Source organism: Grus americana, chromosome 16, assembly GCF_028858705.1.
Source record: "Grus americana isolate bGruAme1 chromosome 16, bGruAme1.mat, whole genome shotgun sequence".
NCBI classification, from domain to species: Eukaryota; Metazoa; Chordata; class Aves; order Gruiformes; family Gruidae; genus Grus; species Grus americana.
The window spans coordinates 1,647,792-1,663,354 of record NC_072867.1 but is presented as its reverse complement, the minus strand read 5'-3'; the positions used below and the strand labels follow the sequence as shown (position 1 = coordinate 1,663,354).

General features: G+C 63.2%; 1 protein-coding gene across 1 annotated transcript; it reads left to right on the top strand.

Moving 5' to 3' along the window:
* The first annotated feature begins 1,133 nt into the window (after nucleotides 1–1,133).
* PRODH (proline dehydrogenase 1) lies at nucleotides 1,134–12,918 on the top strand. Its single transcript, XM_054844843.1, has 14 exons — nucleotides 1,134–1,476; nucleotides 1,757–1,965; nucleotides 7,203–7,234; nucleotides 7,570–7,719; nucleotides 7,850–7,914; nucleotides 8,321–8,437; nucleotides 8,572–8,651; nucleotides 8,929–9,010; nucleotides 9,274–9,366; nucleotides 9,486–9,632; nucleotides 9,809–9,984; nucleotides 10,076–10,174; nucleotides 10,567–10,655; nucleotides 11,853–12,918. Exons 1-14 carry the CDS (start codon nucleotides 1,159–1,161, stop codon nucleotides 12,038–12,040), a joined length of 1,845 nt encoding a protein of 614 aa, XP_054700818.1. The 5' UTR covers nucleotides 1,134–1,158; the 3' UTR covers nucleotides 12,041–12,918.
* Nucleotides 12,919–15,563: the final 2,645 nt, after the last annotated feature.

The following is a 15,563-nucleotide window of genomic DNA, read 5'->3' as shown; positions in this document are numbered from 1 at the left end:
AGCCCGCAGCCACCCTCGGGGAGCCGCTGCAAAACTGGGGCTGGAGAAGTGGGCACGGAGAGGGGATGTGGGCATGGAGGAGAGGGCATGTGGGAATGGAGAGGCGACGTGGCTGTGATGCTGCTGCGAAACAGTCCTGCAAAAAGGAAGGGAGGTCTCTGGTCTCTGCTCCCTGGGCCAAGAGTCAGGAGCGGATCTGGCCGCAGGGTGCCAGGGAGGTGCTGGGTGATCTCTGGAGTTCAGCACTGGGTGTGCCCGGGCGGAACAGCTCCAGCAAACGCCTGCCGTGGACATTTGGCCCCACCTGGGAACCTCCCAAGGCCCTGCCAGCCCTCTTGGCGGTGAGGCTCTGTAGGGCTGCAGCAGCCCGGCTGCTCCGGCCCGTGCAGAGGGAGCCAGGCTGCTGGCTTGAGCCGCCCCAAGCACCCATGAACCCTGACCACAGGAACGCGGGTTCAGCTGAAACCCCCAGACCACTCGCGCACAGACCAGGAGGAGAACGCGTGGGGGCTTGCACTGACACGTGTCCCATGAGAGGCTCCCCGGGTCTGAGATACCTCCCTGAGGGCCTCCTGGCTCTGTGAGCTGGACGCACCACAGCCTGCCCCAGGGATTGCTACGAGGGGACAAGGACCCTTGGGGGGCACCTTTGACCCTCCCCGAGGCTGCTCTAGGGGTGAGGAGCCCCTTGGCCCTGCAGGGTTGGCCCCAGAGCTCCTCTCACGGCCCCTCCGGTGGGATGGGGACCACTTCAGGGCTCCCTTGGGACCTCCGTGGCTCTCCCTGGGGGTCCTCCAAGGGCATGGGGCTCCCTTCGCCCCCCTTGGCCCTCCCCGGGACTGCTCCAGGGGACAGGGCTCCCCTTGGGCCACCCCTGCCTCTCCATGACCTCCCCGGGGCTCCTCGGCAGGGATGCGCCCCCGGAGCGGGCTGCCCCGAAGGGACGGGGACGGGAACGGGCAGGGCACCGGGCTGGGGGCTGCGGGAGAGGGGCCGCGCTGGGCGGTGCGGTCGCGGTGCGGGTGCCGCGGCAGGGCCGGGACGCGGGGCGGAGCGGTAGCCCTGCAGCCCCGGCCGTGCGGCGGGGAGCCCAGCGGGGCGGCGCCGGGCGGGCGGTACTTAAGGCGGCGGCGCGGGGCGGGCAGCCCCGCCGTGCCCATGGCTCTGCCGAGCGCGGCCCGGGCGCTCCGCGCCGCCGCCCGCCTGGGCGTCCCCCGCCGCCCGCGCTCCGCGCCCGCCGCCGCGCCCCGGGGGGCCTCTCCGCCGCCGGCTGCGGGCAGGGCGGCCCGGCCGGTGGTGCCGCCGCCGCATCCCCCTCATGCCCCCGCGCGGGGTGCGGAGCGGGGGCCGCCGCCCGCCGTGGATTTCGGGGACACGCAGGAGGCGTTCCGCAGCAAGAGCAGCGCCGAGCTGCTGCGCGGGCTGCTGGTGCTGGGGCTGTGCGCGGTCGGGCCGCTGGTGGAGCACAACCGGGAGGTGGGTGGCGGGGGGCGCCGGTCCGGGGCGGGGGGTGCCAGCCGTGAGCAGGGGGGGCCCCGCTCTGTGGGGGTGCTGGTCCCGGAGGGCTGCCCGCTCCGGGGGGCTGCCAGTGCCGCACCGGGGGGGGGGCGGCAGCCGCTCCGTGGGGGCGCAGGGCCTGGAGGGGGGGGGGAGGTTGTTGCTCCGGGGGGCTGCCGGGGAGGCGGGGGGCTGTTGCTCCGGGGGGGCTGCCGGTGCGGGCCGGGCGGCGGGGCACTGAGCTGCCGTTGTCCCGCAGCTGCTGCAGCTGTGCCAGCGGGTGCTGGGGCAGACGCTGTTCGAGCGGCTGATGAAGATGACGTTCTACGGGCAGTTCGTGGCCGGGGAGGACCAGGAGGCCATCAAACCGCTCATCCGGCGGAACCAGGCCTTCGGGGTGGGCGCCGTGCTGGACTACAGCGTGGAGGAGGACCTGGGCGCCGGGGAGGCCGAGCGCGCCGAGCTGGAGTGAGTGCGGGGCGGGGGAGGCGGTGGCGGCGGGACTTGGCCGCTCGGCTATTGGCTGCGCCCGCCCATCCCCCCGCTCCCATTGGCTGTCGAGCCGGGCTTGCCGTGCGTCACGGCCCCGCCTCCCGCTGCGGGCTGCCCCGCCCGGGCATCGCCCCTGGGTGCTGCCCCCCCCCTGCCCCGTGATCCCCTCCCAGGGGTGCTGCCCTTCCCCCCCCCCGTGATCCCCCGGGCAGGCTGGGGTGCTGCCCCCCATGATCCCCTCCAGGGGTGCTGCCTTGCTCCATCCCCCTGCACACACAGGGGTGCTGCCCCCCCATTCCCACTTCGCTGTGGGGTGATGCTGCCCTGTCTCCCTTTCCCCCCCACTGGTTTTCTCCCTCCCTTCTGCCCCCACTGTCCCCTCCACCCCCGTGCATAAACTGGGGTGCTGCCCCCCTCATTCCCCCTTCTCTTTGGGGTGCTGCCCCCCTTCTCCTTCCCACTGGAGATCTGGCCCCCCCCCCATTTCCCCTGGCCTTCTGCCCCCTCCACCCCCATGCCCCACCATACCCACAGGGGTGCTGCCCCCACCATTTCCACCCCCCCTGTCCAGGTCTCGCCCTTCCCGCACTGCCGGGCAGCATTCCCTGCCTCCCGCCCTCTGCCAAGGGCAGGCGCCGGCCCAAAGCCACCGGTAACTTTCCACTATTTGGGCTCCGGTTTTGGGCAGCTCTGCTCGCCCAATCGATGGGCCACTGGCCAGCACCCCACGGTCACCGGGGTGGGGGGACACCGCCCACCCAGGACAAGGGTGGCCCTGCCAGAGGGCACAGGCTGGCGATGCAGCACTCCCCCAGGCAATGCTGCAACAGCCCTGTGTCCCCATTCACGGCAGGGGACACCGGCCAGCTGTCACACGCTTGTCACGCGGCGTTAAAAATACAGCAGAAACGGCTTTTGGGGTGATTCGCAAGTGGGGTTTTGGGTCGGTGCGGTGATGCAGGTGCTGCTGGGCTCCTCCCAGCCAGCGTCGGGAGCTTTATCTCTGCTCCCCACCACCTGGGCGCTGCTTATCAGGGAACCCCCGCTTGCCGCGGCAGGGTGACACTGCCTCTCGCTGCTCCTCATCGGCACGAAGGTCCTGCCCATCCGCAGCAAGAGCAGGCAGCTTGCGAGGGCAGTGCTGGTGTGGGAGCTGCGGGGGGGGCAGGGCTGTGCCCATCCCAGCCCCTTGCAGAGTGAGCTGCAAACTGCATTTTTTTTAATATAAAAGCTTCAAAATACCCTGCTTGCAGTCCGTGGGGGGATGGCTCTTTTGAAGGCACGGAGCAGCGGGGGTTTTTGGAGCGGCTGGTTTCTCCCCTGGGCACGCAGCCATGGTCCGGGCACACTGCTCAGCATCCCTGGGGGGTCAAGCTGGCCCCTGGCACAACCCGGCCGAGCTGGCGGTGCCGGTGCTGCCAGGCCAACACCGCGGCCCTCCTCGGTCTGGCTCTGCCTGTGCCAAGTGCTTTCCTGTGGTTGACCACTGAGGGCTTTTGCCGGCCGGCTCTGCCTGCACCTGTATCTTGCCTGCTCACGGGAGGTGTCGGTGGCTTGTGAACTGTCTGGTCTATGCTAGCCCCCCCTCCACCCCAGAGCAGATTTGGGGGCTGCATGCATGGGACTCCTTGCTAGGTGAGCTCTGCCTGTGCTGCGTGGGTCATTCCCACCCAGGAGAGCTCAGGAAAGCCACACGCCAGACCCTGTGCCCCCCGATGCCACCCTGCCCAGGCCCCAGCAAGATTCCTCTGCTCCAACAAACAGGCAGGGGCAAAAAATGCCATCCTGGAAGTCACCCGCAGATGCCACAGAGTGGGGACAAAGCCCAGGGGAGGCGTGGGTGGCATCGGGAGGGCTGTGTTGGACCCTGGCTCGTGCCAAGCACCCCCCCGGCTGCGTTCAGCGGCAAAACCCCAAATTACCGGTGCTTCGGCCAGGGATAGTGCTGAGCTGGGCTGCACGTGGTTGAGAGGGGTAAGCGGTCCAGAGCTCGTGGCTGCTGGATTTGGGAGCTGCTTCCCTCCCTCCCGTGAGCACTCCAGGGCTGTACCCCGCTGGCAGCTGGGATGCAGAGGTAGAAACCAGATGCAGCCAGCGGGTTTTTTTGGCCTCCTGGTGCCATGTGCTGCTGTTTCCTGCAGGCAGAGCTTTGCTGGGCTTATCAGCGCAGCCTGCTCTTCTGGAGCAAGCTGGAGATACCAGCAGGGAAATGCCCTTTCCTCCCCAGCAACGGGCCCTGGCTGCTCCTTGCCGCAGGCTTTCCTGTTGGGAACAGCAATGCAACGCAGGCAGGCACCGGCTTATCCCGCCTGCTGCGGGCTTGTCCCTGCCTGGGCTGGCATCCAGAGCTCTGCTGGCTTGACCTGGGAATCCTTGGCCACGTGCTGAAGGCTGCTGCCGGGTCACGGTGGGGCAGCTGGAGAAAGGTGTCCTGCAGGCAGCAGAGCCGGGGTGCTGCTCTGCTCCCAGAGTGGTGCGTGGGCTGGGGGCTTCGGGGTGGGTGCAGCCCTGCATGGGGTGTGGAGAAGGCAGCGCTGTGGATGAGCAGGGGCTTCTGCTCCCTCTGGGGGGGAACAAGGAGCCCCCCCCCCACATAGTGGATGTGGTTGTGGTCCCCTTGCAGCCTCAGGGCCACTGCTGGCCCACAGGCATCCTGAGCCAGACACCCTGAACGTCTGTGCCACACCATCTCCTCTAGAGATTTCTGGTGCAGACACCTGATATCTGCCCCAGCATGCAATTATGCTCCAGCCCGGCCAATCAGCCTCCCAGAGCCACCTCCTCCCCTTCTCCTCCTGCTCCCAGTGCCGCTGCCACCCGTGCCCAGTGCTCTGCCTCGTGTGCTGCAGGTCCCTGGGAGCACAGGGAGGTTTCTGTTTAGCTTGAAGCTGTGCACGGAGGTCCTGCAGTGGTCCTGGGCTGGTGCATGCCAGCAACTCACACGTGGGGCAGGCTTGGAGGACTCTTTTCTGCCAAGGGCTTTGCTTTATTCCTACCTGCAGGGTTTTAAGCGTCACCCATAGGTCTGGGCTTCATGTGACCATGGGTTTTTCTTTGGATGTGGTAATTCAGGGACAACTTCTCCCTGGTGTTCCCTCATCCCGCATCTGCTGACAAGCAAAGCAAATACACTGTGCTCATGGTAACCTCCAGGGCGAAATGGATTATTGCCTACCTATTTCTGACAAGGGGACCTTTGTGCTTTTCCTGAGGTGGCTTATTTGAGCCTGATCAAAAACTTCCTGAAAGCCCAAATCTGCTGTGTCAGCTGCATTACCTTTCCCAGCAATCCAGCAGGCTACATCAAGTCTCCACAGCTCGCTTCGCGGCACTTGGAGGGGCTGGTTTGTACGTGCTTTGGGCAAGTGTGAGCTCCCAGGTCCTGACCGTGCCTTGCAGGTGGCTCCTTTTTGGTTACACCTTGCCAGAAGCGTTTGGGCAGTGCCTGGAGATGTGTCCTTCTCTGGGAAACTTGCTCTCAGTTTGCAGGAGGGGTGGCCAGGTACAAGCCAGGTTAAGTGGCACTTGGTTGGTGTAGGAATGGCTTTGCTGGCCAAGACTAATATTGCAAAGAAAGCAGATGATATCCAGGAAGATATCTTCAGCTGGAAGGAGCTGCCTCTATTTTGCTTGATGCAGAACAATAAAGCGAGCCCCATGGCCTTGCTTTGAATGCCCCCCTCGGGGACAAAGGGCTCGGTGCCATCATGCAGCAGGAATGCTGCTGGGAGGGTGTGTCAGTCTTCAGGAACACAAAACACTTCAAATTCAAGGGTGCCGTTTGCTAATTTAGTCGCATGCATTCCCTCTGGGTAGGTTGGAGGAGGCTTTGCTCCCTGCCGCTTGCCCCCAGCATCTCAATGTGGGATGCAAGGTGTGCTCCGGGGTTCAGAGCTGTCCTGCTGTGCTGCAGCTGGGACCTGCCTGCAGGACCCATCTCTCCACTGCTCTACTCCAGAGAGACCTTCCATCCACTCTGGGCTTTACTGTCGCATCCATCCCTGGGTGCATGAAGTCTCCTCTCCTTCCTTCCCTCCACCCTCCATGTTCAGTAGCAGAAAGCTTCTTGACCTGTCGTAGTAGCAAAATTGCGGAGCGCAGCCTGCCAGCCATGGTGCCTGCTGCTCCCTGTGAGCTCCAGCTGCTCCTGCCCCAGTTCATGCCAGGCTTTGTTGCACTTTGAGCAATGCAGGGCTGTTCCTGGCTCCAGGGAGCAGGAAGGAAGGGCTTGTCTCCACTTGTTTATGCTTCCAACGGTCCCTAATCCCTGTCACAGGGTTTCCATGTGGGAGAACGTGTTCTGGGACCATGCCACGTGCCTCTCTGCTCTCCTGTGCGAGTCCTCTGGCTCTGGACGGGTGGCTTTGCTGCGTGCCTCACAGTGTGCTTCCCCACTGTTGGGCACAGCCAGTTTTGAGAGTGACTCCCGGGCAGAGATCTCCTGGAGAAGATGGCTCTGCTGTCACTCAGAGCTGCTCTCCAGGGGCTGGCAGTGTTCCTGGGTGACACCCCAGGTCTGTGGGCTGGATTTAGGGTGTTGGCAAGAAGGCTTAGCTGCTCCAGCTCAGGGAGGATCGCATGACTTGGCCAGTGTCCCCCTGAGCTGTCAGAGTCCTGTTATCTCTGTGGCGAAGAGCTTGGGCATGAAATTACATCCGAGGTCGGCTGGAGTTGAAGCTGGGACCTTGTTTGTAAGTTGTTGGCTAATGCCAAGGCACAGAGGACCACGGGGCAGCTGAGCTGCAGCGGAGCATCCTACGGCTTGATGCAGCCTGGGTCTGGAGGAGGCTCCTTGCTTCATGGTCTGGCTGCTGGTGCCTGCAAGGTGGGGAGGCGTTGGGTTGAGGTTTGGTCCCACCACAGGGAGGACTGTGGGCTGGTGTGGTTGGAGATGGAGCACCCAGCCCCAGCAGGGCTGACCTTGTCCTTGCCGTGGGGTGGGCTGTTTGAGAGCAGCTCTGGACCCTGGGACAGAGCATCCTTCCTGTGCTGCCTCAGGGCCTCCAGGTAACACTGGCCTGGATGTTGAAACCCCGTTGCCTTCCACGAGCGGGTTTGGGGCATCCGACCTGCCAGCGGAGCTCGTGCTGAGCAGCGTTTGACCCATTGGCGATGGGATGGTGAGGGAAGAGTCTCAGAGTTGCTCTGGCCACCAGCGGGGGGTTGCGGGGGGTTGCTGACCTGGCCCTTATCTTCCCTGTTTCTCTTCTTAGCTCCTGCACCTCTGCAGCCGAGAAGATGGGAGGTGAGTGACCCAGCCTCTCCTGCTGAGAGGAGATAGCCTGAAGGTCCAGCTGATCTGGGCACTGTGGGCCTGGCGTGGGGGAAGGACCCAGCTCCCACAGCCTCAAAACACGAGCTGGATGAGAAACATCTTGTTTCTTGGCCAACCCTGCTCCTCAGCAAAGGCTCAGCCTCTGCTCAGGAAACAGAGCAGGCAGGGCACGTGGCAGCCCTCGGGGGCTCTTTGGAGGTCCAAGATGGAGCCCCTCTTCCCTGTGCCCATGGCGGGAGCTCCTGGGGAGGCTTGTAGGAGCTCGGCAGGGCTGCGTGGCCCATCTCCATCCTCTTCCACCCCAGGAGGAGAACAAAGGGAGAAGCAATACCGAGCCCATCGGGGATTTGGGGATCGCCGCAGTGGGGTCATCAGCGCCCGCACGTATTTCTATGCTGATGAGGCCAAGTGCGACCAGCACATGGAGACTTTCCTCCGCTGCATCGATGCCTCAAGTAAGCGCTCCACATGTCCTGAGCAGCCCCGCTGTGCTTGGGGACTACAGGGACCCTGCAGCCCATTGCCGTATCTCGGGTACGTCCCTTCTGCCTGTCCAGCTAGCTCTGTCTCTGTGGCTCTGTCCAGGTGGCAGCTCCAAGGACGGCTTCTCAGCCATCAAGCTGACAGCGCTGGGCAGACCTCAGTTCCTGGTGAGTGCCAGGGCTGTGACCAGGGCGAGGTGCGTCAGAGCCAGGGCCACAGAGGATGCATCTGGGGGGAAGCAGGTGCTTTGGGGTTCCAGGCTTGCTGCAGTGGCATCTCTAGTGATGGCAGGGAGGAGTGGGCACCAACAGGCTGTCCCCTGTGTGCCCGAGACCACCCTGGAGACCCTGCCTCAACTTTTGGGGACATGTGAAGAGCTCAGAAGTTTAGAGGTCCCAACATGGGGAGGTGGGGGCTCTGTACTGCTAGGCTTGGCCCCTGCTTGGCCAAGGTCCCCTGCTACATGGGCAGGGTCTGCCTCGGGCAGGGCACGATCCTGCAAAACCTCCACTGCAGGAGGTTCTGAGCCAGCTGGGCTCCAGCCCGGGTCTCACCCCAAGTCTGTCCCTGCAGCTGCTCTTCTCGGAGGTGCTGGTGAAGTGGCGGAGGTTCTTCCACCAAATGGCCGCGGAGCAGGGCCAGGCTGGGCGGACAGTGCTGGAGATGAAGCTGGAGGCGGAGAAGCTGCAGGTGAGGCCGGTGATGTCTGAGGGAGGAACCTGCGCTGCCGGGGGTGCGCTGCTGGAGGTGGCCGTAGGGGTCCTCTGAGCCTGGAGCAGTAAGACCCTGTAGCCCCTCAGCACTGATGCTCCTCTTGGTGGCAGGAGGCTCTGGCCAACCTCGGCATCGCGACCAAGGCGGAGAGCCAGCACTGGTTCACCGGGGAGAACCTGGGCGTGAGCGGGTAAGCTGCCTGCGACCTGGGGTGCTGTGGGATGCGGACACACGCTGGTGACCTTGTTCCCGTTCCTGGGGCAGTGGGGCAGCAGCACGGGGAGGTCTCCAAAGGCCAGCGCTGGCTCATGCATGGCAACCAAGCATAGAGGAGGTTTGGGTGGAGGTGACAGGACGGGTCAGGGTGACACATGCTGTGCACCCTACTTGCTGGCGGGTGTTGGGAGCTGGTAGAGACCCCCCTGCCCCCGCAAGACACCAGTACAGACCTGGCTCTCTGCTCCCAGCACCGTGGACCTGCTGGACTGGAATAGCCTGATCGACAGCCGCACCAAGCTCTCCAAGCTGCTGCTCGTCCCCAACATGCAGGTGGGTACCCATCTCTGCCACCCCTGGAGCGGCCCCGCTGGGAGGGCACTGCCAGCGCAGGGCAGCTCGTCCCTGTCCCCCCATCTGGTCCCCTCCTGCTGCTCCAAGGTCAGGGTGCCACAAGGACTCATCCCTCTGGGGAGCTGGCCTCCTCCCTGCCTTTGGCTGCCAATGTGTGCCTCCCTGGTGCAGGTTTCTGCCTGCTGTGGGCAGGGCTGGCAGCAGGCAGGCAGGCAGGGTGCCATGGGCTGTTCTCATTTCAGACAGGGCAGCTTGAGCCTCTGCTCTCGCGCTTCACCGAGGAGGAGGATCTGCAGATGAAGCGGATGCTGCAGCGGATGGATGTCCTTGCCAAGGTGAGGGGGTGCTGGGGCCCGGGGGACGGGGCACAGGTGCCGCTGCAGAGGCAGATGCAGAGGAGGATGTGTGGCAGGTGGCCCCATCAAACCAACCTGCATGTCGTTCACCCCCACAGAGAGCTGCAGAGAAGGGCGTGAGGCTGATGGTGGACGCAGAGCAGAGCTACTTCCAGCCAGCCATCAGCCGCCTCACCCTGGAGATGCAGCGCCGCTTCAACAGGGATCGGGCGATCATCTTCAACACCTACCAGTGCTACCTTAAGGTGAGGTCCGGCAGGAGGCTGGGGAGGAAGGACCTGCTGGGGCAGCTGGATGGAGACCTCAGCTCCTGAAGCCATGGTGATGCGATGGTGTAACTCCAGGGCTGGCTGCCTGAAGGCTCAGGGCAGATGTAGCACTGGTGTGATGACCTTGTGCCATCTCTTCTGTCTGGTCCCAGGAGGCTTATGACAACGTGACGGTGGACGTGGAGCTGTCACGCCGGGAGGGCTGGCACTTCGGCACCAAGCTGGTCCGTGGCGCCTACATGGAGCAGGAGCGGGAGAGGGCGGCCCAGATTGGCTATGAGGATCCCATCAACCCCACCTATGAGAAGACCAACGAGATGTACCACAGGTAGGGTACAGCCCCAGCCACACTCCTCCCTCCCGCCCCACTGGGCATGGGCTCAGGTGGCCTCACCACGCAGCCTTGCACTGTCCTACAGGTGCCTGGACTATATCCTGGAGGAGATCAAGCACAGCCGGAAAGCCAGCGTGATGGTGGCATCTCACAATGAGGACACGGTGAAGTTCACCTTGCGCAGGTGGGTGCTGGGGGCCAGCATGGTGTGGCAGGGACTCAGGGCTCGAGGGATGCAGGGGGTCAGCAGAGCTGCAGTGAGATGTGCTGTGGCTTGTCAGGTCTCCTCTGCGCTCACCCAGGGATCCTAACTCCCATCTGGTGCTCAGGGCTTTGGTTGGGGCTTGGAGCTGGGCCACAGCATGGTAGCCCACAGCAGCTGCAGAGCTGGCCCCATGGCCCAGCCCAGAGGCTGTTTTAGAAAGAAATCCCTCAAGTCCTTGCATCCCAGCTTCCATGTGGGACGTGGTCAGTGCCCTGCTCTCGTACTTGGAGATGACCCCCGCTCCTCTGGTGGGATGCACTGCCCCTGCATGCTCTGCTGTCTCCTCTCTAACGCCGAGGCTTGGCTTGCAGGATGATGGAGCTTGGGATCCATCCCTCAGAGAAGAAGGTGTGCTTTGGGCAGCTGCTGGGCATGTGTGACCAGATCACCTTCCCCCTGGGTGAGTGCTGGGAGCAGGGGGAACTTGGCAGACGTGCTCCTGCCCCACCTTGACCCCTGAGGTCTCCCTGAGGAGCTGTTGTGGGGTCTGAAGGATGGATGGAGCCAGGCTGTGGGTCTGACAGAAAGCAGGACTGGCTGAGGACGGTGCCTTGTTGCCTCTTCCCCAGCTGTGGGGAGTGCTGTGTCCCCTGCATGGGGTTTGGGGAGGATGTAGATGGAGAATCACATCTGTCTCCTGGAGGCCCCATGAGCTCATGATGGCTGGGCAGGGAGATTCCTGCTTTGGACTACGAGCTGAGATCGGGGTACTCCCAGATGGGGCAGAGACGGGTCCTGACAGCCAGCAAAGCCCTCTCATACCTCCTTGATCCAGGAGTGCTGCTGTGCTTGGCTGGAGGTGCACACCGAGTCCTGGGCTCTCCGCTAGCGGGTGGCAAACAGGCTCTTGAGTGACCTTGTCCTCTCCTCTGCCGCCGGCCCAGGCAGCGGAGCAGAGCTCCCAGGGGCCCAGACAGAGGGACGCACAAGGGTCCAGGTAGCCCAGCTCAGGTCAGGGACCGATCCCCCTGCCCACACCGGTGTCCAGAGCGGAGACCCGAGGCCAGGAGAGCAGCGGGAGGCAGACCGGGCAGTTGTCCAGCGTGGATGTGCTCTGTCCTGGAGTTCCCCTCGCAAGCGGGGTTTGGCTGCCTGTCCGTAACCTCCTCTGCTCATGCTGGAAAAATGTGTTAACTTGATGTTTCTGGTTGAATGCTTCTTGAATTGGCCCGGCCCTGGCTGCCGACATTCCCAGGGCTCCCGGTGACCTCGGCCCGCTCCCCCCGGCGCGTTCCCAAGCTCCCCGTGCTGAGCCGGAGGAGGGATGCCCCGCCGCTCCCCCCGCCCGGGCGGGCTCAGCTGCCTCTGCCCGGAGCCGCTCCCAGGCTGCCGCTCCCCGTGCTCAGCCGCAGCCTCCGGCCGCTGCAACCCTCCCGCCCGCATCCCTCCCTCCATCGGCACAGCCAGAGGGGCGTGGGAGAGCTGGGCATCAGGGAGGCTTTACCCATCTTTTCTTTTTTTTTCCCCCTTTTTTTTTTCCCCCCATTTGCCTTTTTTTTTCCCCCATTTTCCTTTTTTTTTTTTCCCCCCTATTTTCCTTTTCCCCCCTTTTTTTCCTCTTTCTTGGTACTTCCCTGACCAGCCTCTCTCCCTCCAGGTCAGGCCGGCTTCCCCGTCTACAAGTACGTGCCCTACGGCCCGGTGAACGAGGTGCTGCCCTACCTGTCCCGGAGGGCACAGGAGAACAGGGGCTTCGTGCAGAGGGCGAACCGGGAGCGGGACCTTCTCTGGAAGGAGGTCAAGAGGCGGCTCCTCGCTGGCAGCCTCTTCGCCCCCAACCACTAACCCCACTAACCCCAGCCGCGGCATCCAGCCCGGGGGCTCCTGTGCCTTCACCTGTGACCACTATTGCCGTTCCCCATCCCAGTTCTGCTGCAGTTTCCCCCTCCCCCGGCACACTTTGCCCTGGGAGGGGGAGCGTTCTTGTTGCTGTTTGAACCACGCACACCTTCTGGAGGGTGTAGGGTTGTCCCAGCTGGCTCTGCCCCGAGGGATGTCCCTCTACCCTCCCAGGGGCTCCTGAGCTGTGCTTGCCCTCGGCTGTCTCAGGGGAGATGCCGGGTTCCCCTGCCAGCCCCCTGCTCCCCTCGGTGAACGCTGTCCCGGGGTTTTCCCCTTGTGGGACTGCACAGGGAGATTTGGCCGCCTGCTTCGTGCCACGGGCTCGGGTCCAGGACGGGCTGGGTGCCTCAGGGACAAGCTGGCCTCGGCCAGAAGCTCCTCCAGCCTCTGCCAGGGCTGGGGCTTGGTCTCTTCCAGCTCCGTGGAGGCAGATGCCGAGGTGGAGGTCACGCTGACCTGTGAAGGGTCGCTGGGCCGGGGGGGTGAGTCCCCGCTGCCCGTCCCATGGCAGCCACTACCCGGAGTTGGGCAGGTCCTGGGCAGCACCAGGCTCTCCCGCCATCCCACCGGGCTGAGCAGAGCCAAAGCTGCCTGGGGTTGTCCATCCTCAGGCACAACCCGGGAGGGGCGCAGGGAGCTGCCCAGCCCCATGCCCGTGCTGCTCCTGCCCTGCCCGCAGTCCCAGCTCCGCTGCCGGACCAGGTCTGTGCTGTGAGCAGGGCTGGCGGCCTCATGGGAGCACCGGGAGCCAGACCACAGCTCGGCTCTGCCGTACACTAGATTTGCAGAGAATGGTGGTGATTAAATCGTAACTGTTCTTGCTCCTGTCTCTTGGAGTCACTGGACAGCTGTCCATCCCTGAACTCTGCTTCACTGCCCTGGTCTCAAAGGGGGGGTTAGTGCCTTCTCAGCCCCCTCCAGCTGCACGGTTTGGCCTGAGCCGGGGCCAGGGCTTGGGGAAAGGAGCCAGAGATGGGCTGCACTGAGTGAGGCCAAACTTCCCCAAGCCTGGGAACGGGGAAGCTGTGGAGTTGTCTGGGATGGGCTTGGGGGGAGCTGGGAGCCCTGGAGCATCCTCAGCTGCTGCCAGCACCCTGCTGCCCGCAGGGAGGGGATGGCAGCTGTGAGAGAGCCTCTCCCCACCCTGGGATCTGTTTTGGGGGGAATATGCATCCTGCAGGTTTTCACTGCCTCAAATGAGGGGCAGTTTCTCCTGGGCTTGTTTTAGGCTCTGCAGGACTGGGAGCACCTCTGGGCTTCCCTGCCTGGCAGCTGAGGCGGCGTCTCCTTTTTCCCTGGGTTGTTCCCTCCGCTTCTGGCAAGCCACCCAAGCCAAAAGGGTGAAGTTTAGGCTTTCCAGAGATGTTTGCCTACTGCCTTTTTCTCTAGGTGAGACTCCCAAGCCTTAAAAACACCTGGAGGAACAGGGAGCATGGCTGGAGCACGGGGCCGAGGCTGCTGGTGCCAGAGCAGGCAGCAGCTGGGCTCCTGGTATTTTGGGGAGGAGAGGAGATGCAGTCCTGGTACTGGGCTGCCTCTCCAGGCCATGCAGGATGCCGTGGCAGTGGCATGGAGCATGCTGCTGCCCCACAACCTGGGCTCTACTGGTGGGGCTGGTCCTGGGGCTGGCTGGATGCATGAGCAGCCGTCACCTGCTGCAGGCTTCTGCAAAGACCCCGGGCACCTGCGTAGCTATTGCAGGAGCAGATGTTGCAGCCTGCATGATTGCAGCTTCGTGCATCTGTACGCAGCCTCTCTCGACTCCTCTTTTTTGGAGTTAACCCCCTCCCCAGCCCTCTTTCCAGGACAGAAGGGACTTGTGCACCTCCAGGCAGCTCTGCAGCATGCCTCTGCAGTGTGCGTGCTGCTGTTCGCAGGGGCTGTGTGTGGGATCAGGGTGCAGGGTGCTGCCTCCTGTCTACCCAAGACACTGGCTGCCCTTGAAACCCCCCCCAAATCCCCATGTTCCCAGCAACCTTTATCCACGCTCAGCCAGGAAAACAGCGACCGCTCCTTTTATTTCTGGATGTATTGACCCAACCAAACCCTCCCTATATCTCAGGCTTTCCGCACCATGCTCAGTGTTAGCTCTTGCTGCTGGCAGCTGCTTTCTGCTTGTCCCGAAGGAAGAGGAGGCATGAAATGGTGCTGGGTATGCCGGTAGCCCGTGCTGCAGCGCGCTTGCTTGCAAGGATGCTGGCTACAGCAGCAGGGGGAGTTGCGCAGGGAGAGAGGCCGCGTCCTCGCAGCATCCATCTCGGCAGCCTTGCGCTCAAATGCTGGGAGCAGCCCTGGCGCACACGTGAGTGGGGACTTCTTCCAAGGAAGCAGGAATAGTGACGAGCGCTTCATCTGGTATGACTCCTCAGTGCCCCACCGCGCAGTCCCGCCCGCTGAAACAGCTGCAGAGATTTTTGAACTGTTGACAAAGCAACATATTTTTCCTTAGTTTTATGTTCGGAAATACTATAGCGCCGGGGTTTCTTTTTTTTTTTTTCTCTGATATTTTCCAAAACACGATTCAATGGGAGGCAAGCACCTGGCAGGGCATTTCCAGCCTGAAGTCTGAAAAAGAAACTGCAAGCGGTGTTGTAGTGGAAAACGTCAAGCCATGCTCGCAGGGTGCTGGCACAGCCCGCTCTGCACAAACACACAGACAACAGCCTCGCAGGGACCAGAGGGAGAGGCAGGATGGGTGGCTGATCACCATGGGACGTGCAACCCCCCAGCCCTGGCAGCACCAGCCGGCCCAGAGCATGCCACCCTCCCTGGGCACCGTAAATCCTCCCTCCTCCGCCTCCTCCCCACAGCATCCTCAGCAGCTTCTCCAGCCTCTGGCTACCAGCCAGCAGCATCTTCTGAGGGATCGGCTTACCTCCCCGGCTACGGTACAACCCCTGTCCTGGCGTGGGTTAGACCTGGTGAAAACAGAGCAGCATGGGATATGCTGCCTGCCTGCAGGAAGAGAGGAGAGGAGAAGGAGAAAGAAGGAGAAAGAAGGAGAAAGAAGGAGAAGAACTGTTTACTGAAGGCAGAAAACAGCCAAAAATCAAACACATCCTTGCACAAAACAACAGCATGGGAAAGGTGTGGCGGTGCGAGCCTGCCCTGGCTCATCGGGAGCGGGGCAGAGGAGCACCAGGCACGCTCAGCACAGCGGGGAGGTGATGGAGAGAGCAGATAGGAAGGGAATCCCGGTGATGGAAACAGCCAGGGTGAGGCCACGGCTCCAGGTGGGCACAGCTGCCAGGGGAGGCATGGGGGTGCAACCACCACACCTGGCTTCGGAGTTAACCACCTCCCCAGCCCGCTTTCCTGGACAGAAAGGGATGCTGAGCTCAACCCAGGACTCAGAGTTGTCCCAAGGGAACTCCTCATGCGTCAGCAGAGCCGGGCCACCACGGTCCTGGTATTGCTGGCCCAGCCATGGGGGCCACCCGCATGCTTCTGGGCCTGCTTTAGCAAT

Bases quoted from the DNA above. Each gene is read 5' to 3' on its own strand.
- PRODH (XM_054844843.1), top strand. From the start codon at position 1,159: ATGGCTCTGCCGAGCGCGGCCCGGGCGCTCCGCGCCGCCGCCCGCCTG. The intron at 1,477-1,756 runs GTGGGTGGCGGG...GTTGTCCCGCAG, and splicing joins TGGTGGAGCACAACCGGGAG to CTGCTGCAGCTGTGCCAGCG. The intron at 1,966-7,202 runs GTGAGTGCGGGG...TTCTCTTCTTAG, and splicing joins GCCGAGCGCGCCGAGCTGGA to CTCCTGCACCTCTGCAGCCG.